At 49.6% G+C, this 13,127-nt stretch overlaps 1 protein-coding gene across 1 annotated transcript; it reads right to left on the reverse strand.

Moving 5' to 3' along the window:
• Window positions 1-1,835: 1,835 nt before the first annotated feature.
• On the reverse strand, window positions 1,836-11,602 carry pan3 (poly(A) specific ribonuclease subunit PAN3). Its single transcript, XM_049010533.1, is given in 19 exon segments — window positions 1,836-2,435; window positions 2,524-2,662; window positions 2,790-2,854; window positions 3,652-3,781; window positions 3,879-4,018; window positions 4,227-4,314; window positions 4,963-5,131; window positions 5,526-5,627; window positions 7,443-7,559; window positions 7,647-7,808; window positions 8,312-8,369; window positions 8,611-8,715; window positions 8,807-8,977; window positions 8,979-9,046; window positions 9,141-9,291; window positions 9,450-9,520; window positions 9,610-9,676; window positions 9,815-9,936; window positions 10,990-11,602. Coding segments are annotated over 19 exon segments (2,397 nt in total). The 5' UTR covers window positions 11,321-11,602; the 3' UTR covers window positions 1,836-2,294.
• Between the last annotated feature and the right edge of the window lie 1,525 nt (window positions 11,603-13,127).

Raw genomic sequence — 13,127 nt, forward strand, 5'->3', positions numbered from 1 at the left:
GCTGATACCTGGCAGATGAAATTTAACATAGATGAATGTACTGACAAAGGGTTTTTGTGACAGTAACTAAAACAAAAACATACATCCATCCATCCATCAATTTTCCAAACCGCTTATCCTACTGGGTCGCGGGGGTCCTATCCCGGAAGCAATTGGCACGAGGCAGGGAACAACTCTGGATGGGGGGCCAGCCCAATGCAGGGCACACTCACACATGCACACCTACGGGCAATTTAGCCTCAGCATGTTTTTGGGCAGTGGGGGGAAACCGGAGTACCTGTAGGAAACCCCACGACGACATGGGGAGAATATGCAAACTCCGCACACATGTGACCCAGGCGGAGACCGGAACCCGGGTCCCAGAGGTGTGAGGCAGCAGTGCTAACCACTGCACCACCATGCTGCCCCCTAAAACAAAAACATGATGTATGCATTAATGACAATGATGAAATTAAACACATTATCCATCTAACAACTATAAATAAAAATAAAAGCTGGATTTTCTCCCGACTTTATCCTTATCAGGAGCATTTTGTTCAGTATGAGTAGGCACTTTTTGCTCGAAAAAAAACTCATGATGATTGACCAGCAGCAGCGGTGCTTACTTATGCAGTCATGGCCTGCAGTCTCCCATGTGACCATATCATATAAATGATTATAATAATATTATTATAAAGTATATAAATACAAAATGTACTCGTATACAGAAGTATGGGGAAAAGACATAGGAGTGGAGCAAAAAATTGCAAATTGTAATTATTTTTGTATCTTAGTTACATTAAATGCATTACTGAGTACCATAACTGAGTCGCTTCGGTCTCCATATTTATGCATCGCAAAACTTGATCAATAACCAATATACTTCTGTCTAATATCGCCGGTAGTAGCACTGAAACTTGCCAGCACTTACTAGTGGAATATATTACACTGTTTTTTTTATTCTGCACAACCACAAGATCAATGTCTTGGCCAGATTTAATAATGTCATATCAATAAAATCATGAAGAGATTGGTAATCAGGTAAAATCAATTATTCATCATTAATCGTATCCACTGGATTCTCTCAGCTGCAGGACCCTCTTCTTGGGATGTGCTCATTTTCATCCTCCCTATCACCATTAACTTACGTTGCGGGTGAGATACAGTCAAAGGTATCTTAATTAGTTTTCCTTACTTTGGTTGCTAAGCTTTCAACAGTTTAATGAACTTTAAGGAATTCCTTAATTATTAGCTCAGGATAAGGAGAAAAAGCTAAATATCTAAGTGAGCATCTTAAGGAAACCTTAAAGAGAAGACCTAAGGGTGCTTTGTGTAAACAATGTCATTAAAAAAAAAAAAAAGCCTTAACTAAGACACTAAGGAAAATGTTTTGTGCCCCTGGAATTAAAGAAAACACTGCTGTACGCACAAATACTGCAAAGATGAAGGCATAATGGGGGAAAGTGTCTGTGCAGGGGCTTTTTCTTTGGGGGGGGGGGGGCATCACTTCCTGGTAGAACAGTGGCACCCATTCATCAGCCTGGGTGCAAGGGGACTGAGCACTGACCAGTCACACAACAGTACTGACACACCAGCAGTCTGCCAATGTGAGCCACTCACCACTGTCAACACCCCCTGTTCAGCACAGCCCGTCGAGCTGGGGTGGTTCACGGCAAGCTCACGCCATCACTGCTCAGTACCTCCCAAGTCCACAGGGGGGCAGACCCAAGCCAAACACTGTGTCTATGCTGGTCATCCTAACAAACCCTCTTGCCTAAGGACGGCCACCCGAGGCCTGCTGCTGGCCGCATCGTTGCAGGCTGGGGTACGAGATCCCAGCAGGAGGAGTAGGCATGTAAGAAACGCAGGTTTTATTTCCAATCCTTTGAGGACAGTGCCCTCGCAAGGCCACGACAATTAAAACAAACTTAAAAATTTAGTGCATCTGCATCAGGGAAATAAAAACCAAATAAAAAACAGCAAAGACACCATCAGGTTTTGATCCCCCATCTTTAAAAAAAGGACAAAAAAAAAATAACCCCTTGTGCCCATAATCACAGCCACAGGGTTTCAATCTGAGAGAAAACAGCTTCTGAAGTCAAATGGACTCCTGCCAGACAGAGCAGCGTGGCAGACAGAAGCGAGGCAGCGAACCTGCCTGCCCACGTGCCTGCATGTCCGTGCTCAGCCACCCGGGGAAAAGGTATCACACCCGGCTGTAGTGCAATTTGCTCAGTTTCAGTCACGGGCAGTCCGAGCTATCGGCTGCCAGGAGCCGGGGAGGCGGGGCCTCCATCAGGAGGGTGGGGCCAATGCTACAGCTGCCCACTGGAAACGCTGGTCAGCTCCTGAAAGGTGCCATCGAAACAGCGCTTTAGGTCCGAGTAAGTCACCACCAGGATACTCTTCTCATCCCGGGAGACCAAGCTGATCTTTTCCGGGACGCCAGCATCCAGCTGCAGCAGGAAGATAGAGCACACAGTCAGACATCACACAGACAGTTCAAGCAGGGCATGGCGCCAGCTGCAGCAGGTGACATCTCACCTTGTTGAGGCAAGAAACAATGTGGCTGAGATCTATCCAGGGGGTGCCGGCCTCAGTGACCTGGTGGAAGAGGTGGTCCCTGAAGAGCTTCAGAAGGTAGCGATCTCCGGTCTCGGACCAGGTGGGGTCCTTCTGAAACCTGCAGCATATGGTCGACAGGCCGTGAGTGGGCACAGGACGTGACCCAAAGGTAATGGACGTTATGTTGGGTTTGTGCACTGGTCTGCGTAACGGGGATGCAGAGACGATGCTATCAGGAGACTTACTCAGGCCTCTCATTGATGGTGCCAAGTTTAGCCAGGAGACGGAACAAGCGGCCATTCTGCACCTCCTGCGGGAAGCATAAGAGGGACTTCCTATATTAAGAAGGTCATCTAGATACCGCATGCCTCCACAATGCGGCGGGGACCGAGAGTGACCTGAAGCTCTTAGAGAATGACAGCAGCTCCTACCTGAGCTGGCTTGTGAATGAGGGACATTTAGAAACCCGCCTGGCTTGTTCTGAATGGCACAGCATGGACCTCAAGCCCAGAGCCACAGCCACAGCCATGGCTATACACAACACAGCACGACCATAAACAGGAACGGGCAGGTTTCAGTTTCACAAATAAAACCAATTAGTACTCAGAAATAGACACCGGCAGGAGAGAAATAACAGAGCAAGAATGAGGTCATTAGTGTTACACCCAGACACTGGCGTAAACATCCAGGTATAGCTACAAAACGTAGAGGGGCCAGCATTTCCTCAGCTAAGAAGCAGGAGAAGAGGGTTCAAGAGCGGACAGATTCTCGTCCAGGGCAGCATGCTGCTGTGTGTGGGCAGGCCATCCGCGCGCGTTGGGCGCGAGCCGGGCGCGAGCCTCTGCAAGTGTGCATTGGGCGCGAGCCTCTGCAAGTGTGCATTGGGCGCGAGCCTCTGCAAGTGTGCATTGGGCGCGAGCCTCTGCAAGTGTGCATTGGGCGCGAGCCTCTGCAAGTGTGCATTGGGCGCGAGCCTCTGCAAGTGTGCATTGGGCGCGAGCCTCTGCAAGTGTGCATTGGGCGCGAGCCTCTGCAAGTGTGCATTGGGCGCGAGCCTCTGCAAGTGCGCATTGGGCATGAGCGGCTGTCCATGTTTGGGCTGCGTACCTTGGCCAGGTCCTCCTCGATGACATCATTTCTCATCTGGGAGGCATCCAGCTGAGTGTAGAATCGAGCTCCGATCATGGGCATGATGTCGTTAACACTGCGCAGTCGAGACTGATCAGTCAGCAGGTATCTGAGGAGCAGACGGGATAGACAAGCAGTGGGAGATGTACAGAAAACAGAATGTATGTAGGAGCCTGTAGGGCACAGAGAGGTCAAGATGATCTTACAGAATGAGGTTCTTGAGGTCAGAAGAGTAGTTGATGGACACCAGCTCCATGGCTTTCTGCAGGTTCTCTCTCTGCAGACCAGCCAGAGAGTTACAGGCCAGTGCCAGCACCACTTTCCCCAGGGAGACAAGGTCCGCTTGCTGCAGTCAGAGAGGAAGCCACAGAACTTCACACATGGCGTCACAGACAGATACAGGGTCACAGACGGATACAGGGTCACAGACGGATACAGGGTCACAGACGGATGCGGCCGCATGGCATCAGACAGATACAGGGTCACAGACAGATGCGGCCACACGGCATCATGCACGGGGCACAGACAAACTGTAGGTATCCACATGGTTTTACCTGGTATTGTGGGATCAAGGCCAAAGGGTTCGACTGGCTGCTATCAAACGTTAAGACATCAAAGACACCAACACAGTTCACACGCAACCTGGTGGAGAGAGAGAAAGGGAAGGAAAGACAGCAGCAACAGTTGGGGGGTAGCGCTTCACAAACAAGATCTTCAGGCCCCTAAAGCCAACACACTCACAAAGTGCGTTTCAGATACTAAATTCCCATAATTTCTTTAATGTGGATCAATTTGGCTACCCTGAGTTGCTGAGGCAGTAGCATTATGAAGTAGACAACTTCATTACGCTCAGGAAAGAGAGCAGCTCTGTGCCTCCCCTTTAATGAGCATAGACAGCTCGCAGATAGACAGCTCGCAGATAGACAGCTCGCAGATAGACAGCTCGCAGATAGACAGCTCGCAGATAGACAGCTCGCAGATAGACAGCTCGCAGATAGACAGCTCGCAGATAGACAGCTCGCAGAGGGCATACGAGTGCCTAGAAGGGAAAACCTCATTTGATGTGGAAGACAGCTGGCAGAAACACAGCGGCTGTCTAGCCGACAAGCGTGTTGAGGCTGTGCGTCAAACATACCGAGGCACAGACAGGAGTGGTGTACCTTTGCAGCAAATCGCGGTTTATTCCACCGTACCAGTCAGCCCAGAAAGAGGAACCATGAAGAGATGCGAGTTTTCACTTCCTCATTGAGAGTCTTGACCCCCCACCCACAGCTCCCCCCACAGTCCTACCTGGTCTTCCCGGTGACGATGATCTTGCGGGGCTCCATGAGTCTGCAGGCCAGGCCAGCAGTGTGAATGGTGCGCAGTGCTGAGCTCAGCTGCACAATGTAGGCCCAGATGAGTGACTCGGGCAGCAAGCCGGCATGCTGCCGGGGCGGGGGAGGTTCGTGCTGGCCAGCTGGGGACATGGGGAACGGGGACAGGCTCAGAGAAACGGGGAAGGAGAGGGGACACACTCAGCAACATAGGGGGCAAAGGGGACAAGTTCAGGGACAATGGGGGGAGGAGGGGACAGGCTCAGGGACAGAGCCTGCCAGCCGGTGCCTTGCTGCCACCCATGATGTAACAACATCACATCTGCAGGTGCCAGACACCACTGCCCCCTTCCGCCACCCCAATTGCAGCTTTCTGTTCCTGAGAGGGCTGAGGGGGGGGGAGTCTCTGCAGCGGGGGAGGGGGTTACAAACCACACAGCACCTGCACAAGGCCAGGCATGGGAGCCCCATTGTGACTTGGGCTTTTGTACCTTCAGAGGTAGGAAAATACAGCACACAGGCAGCCTTGCCACTCACCCCACTTCCTCTTGGTGAAGTAGCAGTCGGCTGTGGGGTTGTTAAAGTGCCGGGCGGCCATGGTTTCTGCGCCAGCGTGGAAGTCGTAGGAGAAGACCAGGGCTACAGAGGGGGGGGGTGGGGGGGGGGGGCATTAAACGAAGAAAGACACAGGCAGGCAGACGGGTGCACAGAGGGGGCTTTCTCACCATACCAGGTGCAGTACGTTTTAATGGCAGTCTCCCTATTCTAGCGCCAGTAACAAACATTCCAGTACCTAAAGTACCAAAGCAGCTGCGGTACTTTTTTGGTACTTTGGCACTTTCGGGAGGGACTTACAAATGCTTTGTTTGTGAATTGGTTATGCAAATGTCCTGCCTCAAACACAATGCAGCCATCATCTGGAAAAAAGCTACAAAATCAGAAAACAACAATAGAGTTTTAAAAAGTAGTAATAATTTTTGCTTCAACAAATGAAGAGATCGAAGCTATAATATACTATGGCAGCACGGTATCGGAAATTTTCCAAGTATCGCGATGTGATTTTGTTGTAATAAGTACTGTAGTATTTATAAAGCAGAAAGGAGTTTCGCACGAACGCGCCTAGAAGTGATGTAAACAACAAGGATGAAAATGATTAAGATTGTCTCAGAGAACACATGCAGTGCCCATGCAAAAGGTAAACTTCATTTACTGCGCTATAATGTCCGGACAGTATGAAGGGCCCAGCTGACTCTCGCCATCCCTGGAATGTGTGAACAACGCTGGTATTAACATCTCACATCGGCCAGCTCTATAATATACTACATTGAATTTTTTTTTAATCCAGTACCAGTTTTTACGCCAGTGGAAAACCAGCACCTTGAAGTACCAAAAGTACAGTACCTGGTGCAGCAGGGAAGACAGACAAGGACAGAGACAAACATACCGGTGTTTTCTTTTTTTCTGCTACAGGGGTGACCCTTCCCATACCCCCCAAAAAGGTTTTCATTACACCTGGGTCGTGTCCATGCACAGTAATGTGGCGGTCCAATTGATTATCATCAGGTATTAAAAATGCAATAATCCGGTATAGTCTTCACCTTCTGTGTACTTCTCTCCTCTCCTCTCTTCCTTCCCTCACTCTTGCTTCACTCGCCTACATTACTCTTGTCTCTCTGTTACATTTGAGACAACATTACAATGTTACATTCGAGTAACATTAGGTAATTCTCTCATCACAAATATCTGATCATGCAATCGGTAAGATCATTAAGATTGTAACAACCATCTCTAATGTTTCATATTATATAACCACAAAGCATTTTTCCTTCAAAACTTCAGCACATAGCTGAGAACCAGGAGCCCCCTGCAGCTAAAGCAACATTACCTGACTATCTTCCTCATCAACATCAGGCACCTTTCTTTTCTCACTCTTCTATTTTAACAAACTCATTTGAAAATGCAATCAAGAACATAGCTGGTATAAACAGCGTTGGAAATTACTTTACTGATGATAACAGAAGTAGTGTTACCAGTATTATAATTCAATGAGTTTGCTAATGTTAGTGTTAGGATAGCTGGACCATTATTTCAGGATATATTAATAATAAATAGTTGGCCATGAGCATCACATCATGTTCTTTCAAACTGAAAAAGTCTAACTTAACATTAGCTAGTTAAATCTACCTTTATCTCGCTTCTCTCTTTCTCTCTCTGACTTTTTCTCTCTCTCCCTCTCGTCGGGCGCATAGACTATAGACATCCAACTGGGTCAGGTGCGCGCAAGGATGCATGTCGTCATGTCTCCCCACTTCCTGTATCCTTTGTTTCAAACTGAAAGCCCTCTGCAGAATTTTGTAATCATGACACTGTGTAATCATGACTGACAGAGACAGACAGAAACAAACATAGGTACATAGAGGCAAGCAGGCTGACAGACAGGCAGACAGCACTCACAGTGGTCTCCAAAGGCCTTGGTGGTGAAGACCTCTCTGAGCGTGACAAAGTTCGAGTGCTGGATCTTCCTCCACATGTCCACCAGCATCATACATTTGGTGTTCACCAGCCTGAAGCCTGAACACACAGAGCACCTGGGATGTACAGGACGCCATGGGAGCTGGTACCCTCAGCAGGGCCCCATGTGACCACCCCCCTCCCTACCGTGAATCCTCCTCAGGCAGTAGGGCAGATCATCTTTGCTGTTAACTGCTTTATAACAGGAAGTGATGTAATTGAAGCTGCTGGTTTTCTGCAGCCGGTTGGGAGGAGGCAGGGGCTCCAGAGGAAACAGGCTGTGGTAGTTATCAACCTCAGCTGGGACATCTGCGTGAACAAAAAGGAAGCATAACCTTCTTCACGGTGTGTGCAGCAAAACACATTTCACAGTATCACAGTGCAACACGCTTCAGGCCCGCAAGCAGGACCATCACACGCCAACATGCTGACCTGCGCAGCACTGATGTAACCAGCACACTCACGTAGACAGAAGCAGCTTGACAGCTCCAGCATGATGCTCGCGCAGAGCTCACTCCAGCCCGTAAAAATGAGCTGCATGGAGCAGAACCTCCGATGTACCAGGTACAAAACAAACGGGTTTCGGCGGGACCCAGTTCACGGACCGGACCACCCTGTCCCAGAAAAGCAGGCCCTGAGCAGCCGGCGTGGGGCAGGGCCCAGAACAGCAAGGGGCTATCTGCATCACTAACGCAAGTTAACCACCCGTCAGCAAACGAGGGAGAGCACACATCAACGGAGCGGCCTGATAGAACATGTACCACCAGCGCGGGCAGCTCTGATCACATGGCCCCAGTCACATGCTACCTCACCTGGGTTCTCAGCCTGGTCAATTTGCGCCATGGTTATCAGGTGCCTGTTGATTAGCTCCTGCAGAACGGGACACGCCACCAATCAGCGTTACTGTTAGGTAGTCACAGTTACCAGCCAATCAGCAGCAGCAGCCTTCAACACTGCCACAGACAGAGCTACCCAATCAGAATATGCATTACAGCAAGAAAGCATGCAATCTGCACAGAACATGATGCAAAAAAATGTGTAACAAAGCACATGGGTCCATTCCACATTCTCACCCCCCCACCCCACCCCACCCCCAAGGCACGAGAAACACCTGGCGAAGTTCATCGGCCATGAAGAAGGATGGGGCATTGGCCTTGGGCTGCATGTAGGCCACGTGGGGGGCCGTGGGGGGATAGATGTGGAACGTAGGAAACACCTGGGTGCAGAGAAGGAAGGCACATGGTCAGTAGAGGTCTGCCGGCACAGGCAGAACACAGGGGACACACATGGGGAACACAGTCACATACCAGCCCCGCCATCGGGGAGGGCGTGCTGTCCGTGTAAAAGTAGGTCGTCCCACCCACTGTCTCCTTCTGGATCACATGACCTCCCACGGCTCCCGTGGCTGCCGGGTCCCCCAGAGCTGTGTAGCCAGCAGCCCCGGGGTAAGGGCTGGGCGTGTGGCTCCGACGGCGGGGGGGCTGGGGAGGTGTGGGGGGTGATTTTGGGCGAGTGGAGCGGTGAGGAGCCAGCAGACAGGGACATGCCTAAGGGGGGGGGGTCAAAAAGATAATCATCCAAAACACAGTGACAACAAAAGCTGGGGGGCGGGGGGGGTCACAGCAAGAGCCGGGGACCAACCTGGGGCTAGGCTGGAGGCAGTAGTGCTGCCCATGCCTGAGTGCGAGAAGAGTGGGGAGGAGAAGGGGAGGGCACCGGACAGAGGAACAGAGGCCAGGCGAGAGGCTGGGGCTGTCTTCGGGACGAACTCGCTGGCGGCTGGATTTGGGGCCTGCAGGAGATGCCAGGACAAGCAGCCTGTCAGACAGCATGGGACAGCCGTGCACTCACACACGCACGCACACGTTCTCACACGCAGACACTCTCACACGCGCGCTCACAGGACAGGGGTGTGTGGGACAGCTGTGCGCATACGGGATGGGGTCTCACCTTTCTCCTTTGTGACAGGCTCAGAGCACCGAAGTCCGCAAAGAGAGTCGATACAGGGGAATTACCTGGATCTATGAGGAGGACGGAAAGATAGCATGAGCCTCACAAAGTAGGAGTGAGTTTGAGCATTTATCTGTCTGTCTCCATGCACGTTTCTCACCATGTGTGCTGTAGTTCTTCATACTGTCATTGAGGAGACTCGGAGAGCTGCTGCTGCTGGTCATCCTCTACATAATAGCAATAAGAGTACATTCATATAAAATAAAGCCTCACATACCAGGATAGCCATTAAATGCAATGTAATTTCCCACACATTAGGTTTAATACATGCAGGGAACTTTCCAGTAGGACTGTCAGAAAAGTACCTGCATCATGGGGAATTTGGGCTCTGCGGGGCTGCCAAACCCATTGACTCCAATAAAGCTGCTGCTGAAATAGGAGTTAGTCAGGTTGGATTCAGTCAGGGCACCACCATCCATCCCAGGGACTGCAGCAGAAAAGTGGACGTCACACTCCCATAATGCAGTGCAACGCTCATCTAAATATGCTTCCAACAGCAGAGCCACCCATAGGGAACGACCAAGGGAACAACACCTCTCTAAGGCATCTGCTTATGCGTATGATATTCACAGCGATAGTACTCAACTGGATGGTTGAAATAAAACCTTAGTCTAGATTTGTACTTTCCATCTACATCTGTAATGGATTATTTGCTAATCCCCAACACTGTTTCCCAATAGGAAATAAGATGGTGAAGCTATGTGCCCAAACCATTAATGAGTACAACACAGACCGTAGCTTCACGGGGGAAAAAATTCCGACAAAAGTCAAACTGCAATTTTTTTAATGTTCTCACAACAACCGTTAACTTCTAGGTTGAATGATAGGGACCAGTGCAGATCGTGGTGTCCATATAATGACGACAATGGCACAGTTGATTTTAATCGTAAAAAAAAAAAAACAGCGTGGAACAGGAATACGTTTACCATTCTCCAGAGAAAAATGCATTGTCAAGGGCGTGGAGTCAGCTAGGAAACGCCAATCACAGTCGGAACAGCAGTGGGCGCCCGCGGGAGCGACCAATCGCAGGCTACCGTGGTGATGACGCGCCAGCCCCAACCCAACGGCTGGATGAATGGGGATGTAAACAGAGTGTGGGAAGGAGCGAGACCACCGACTAAAGGCAGGACTAAGGATACGCGCCATGGGAAGGGTGTACGGCGTTGGGGACAGGGACGCGCTGGCCGCGCGGTCCCCAACTGAAGCCTCATACACAAAGCGTGTTAGTAACGAGAGATGGCAACAAGCAGCCCATCGTAATCCTCTGCAAACGCAGCCCGCTTTCCGCCGTAACTCTCCACTACCGTGAAGCCCCGGTGTGTAAACACAGTGGTGAGCCCGCGAGGCGCTGAGGGTCCCCGCCGGGAAGCCAGACGTAGACGCGGGGCTACTCTGGGGCCGTTTCAATAATGACAATACTGACAGCTCCCAGTAAGAAAAATAAGACCGGACATCAGCATCGGGGCCCCTGCGGACTCACGGCTCAGCAGCTGTCCGTCCAGAAGCGCGCCTCCAGCCCCCACCGAATCGTTCTTCTTGGTTACGTTTGCACCCGCAGCGGCCGAGGCGGATCCTCCAAGCGGGTAGGCGGCGGTCCCGGCAGCACTACTCAGGGCCAGAGGGGCCGGACCACTTGCACCGCCGTGCGCCGACAGACCGGACGCGGACGGCTCTTCGTGCAGGAACTGACACTCGTCTCCATAAAAGCAGGTCTTGTCTTTTGCGTAGTAGCGACAAAGCTTCACCTTGGCGCAGGGAACGGCGGCGGCCCCCCCAAGCGCGGCGGCGGAAGCTGGAAGCCCGCTATTCATGGCAGTGCTGCCGCCCCAATGCGCTGGAGCCTAGAGGGACGCCGTGCATCAGCAGCGAAATGGCGGGCGGCCGCTTTGAATTATCCAGCCACAGGGCCGACAGAGGCGCATAAAACTCTCGGCATCGACTATTCAGCGGCACCACAAAGGCCAGCGACGATGCGAGTAAAGGCGAACAGCAGCTCGGGCTTATTTTTCCTTCTCTTCCTACGAGCACAGGGCGCGATGCATTATGGGCACATACACAGGGCTGGCAGCCCAACTCTGGGTTTGTTTCCCCTCGCTTTCTATGAGCAGAGGCGCGGTGCATTATGGGGGCATATAATCTGACGTCTTGTCCACCGCGTAAGACTAACGTTTGTTTCATGGCCACACCTTGTCTTTTTTTGCTGATGATGGTGGGATTAATTTGTAATATTGAGATGCATATTATACTGAAAAACATGAACCTTTTCAACTGAGATGTACCTTAATATGCTCTGTATTTATATATAAATATATATGTTTTTCTTTTGGCCGTCTAAGACTTTTGCACAGTACTGTATATATGTTAAAAGATATTTTTGGGGTAGTATGTGCACATTTGCTCAGAACGAGCACCATCATTTAACCTTACAACACATGCATATTAAGTGTAACGTTAGTAAAAGTTATTCTGCTCTCCAAAAAGGTACTAACATCCAGTTGGACAGTTCTCAAACGTCTCCTCGGGGGCACCCCAGGCATTCCATGTATTTATTACATTGAGCCATCAACTCACTTATTTAATTAACGTAAACAGTAAAATAATAATTTTAAAAAATAAGATATTGGTCAGTAATACGAAGTGTGTTTGTGGTCGAGTCACATTCATATGCAAGTATTGCATCGTTGCTGGAAATAATTGGGCGATTGTAGGTTTTGAAATGGCAACGTAACATATTTTGATAGATCAACATAAAGATCATTTAAACATTTTCTTTACCTAAGACCTTTGCGCGCATATATATATATATATATATATATATATATATATATATGCGCGCATATATGTACATATATGTGTGTGTGTGTGTGTGTATATATATGTGTGTATATATATATGTGTGTATATATATATGTGTGTATATATATATATATATATATATATATATATATATATACACACACACACCAGGGTGGGTGGTGTAGCAAATATTGATCTAGCAGCAGAGACACTACAATAGGATCTGGATTTAAGGTAGGGGCGGCATGGAAGTTTGCATGTTCTCCCCATGTCGTTGTGGGGTACTCCACAGTCCAAAAACATGCTGAGGCTGATTGGAGTTCCTAAATTGCCCCTAGGTGTGCATGTGTGAGTGAATGGTGTGTGAGTGTGCCCTGCGATGGGCTGGCCCCCCATCCTGTTCCCTGCCTCGTGCCCATTGCATCCAGGATAGGCTCCGGACCCCCCGCGACCGTCTTATATGTATGTATGTGTCTGTGTGTGTGTGTGTGTGTGTGTGTGTGTGTGTGTGTGTGTGTGTGTGTGTGTGTGTGTGTGTTCTTCTCCGCATTAGGACCCGCATGCTTCAACCATGCACCATTCTTCATATCAGAATCTGTAAACTGGTTACCAGTGTTAGACAAAATCATTAAGTGCAAGTCTCCTGACTGAAGCTTTTACCTTGAGGAATCATGTGCATATTACAGAAAGATGCATAAATTAGATAAACAGTGCAAAACGGACCGTGACTAATTATTTCGGTTATTTTAAACAATTTAAATAACGTGTCCATTGGTCAAGCTCAGTGTATCTGCAAGCTACACAAAGAAACAAAAAAGGAAA

This window comes from Brienomyrus brachyistius, chromosome 4 (assembly GCF_023856365.1).
Source record: "Brienomyrus brachyistius isolate T26 chromosome 4, BBRACH_0.4, whole genome shotgun sequence".
NCBI classification, from domain to species: Eukaryota; Metazoa; Chordata; class Actinopteri; order Osteoglossiformes; family Mormyridae; genus Brienomyrus; species Brienomyrus brachyistius.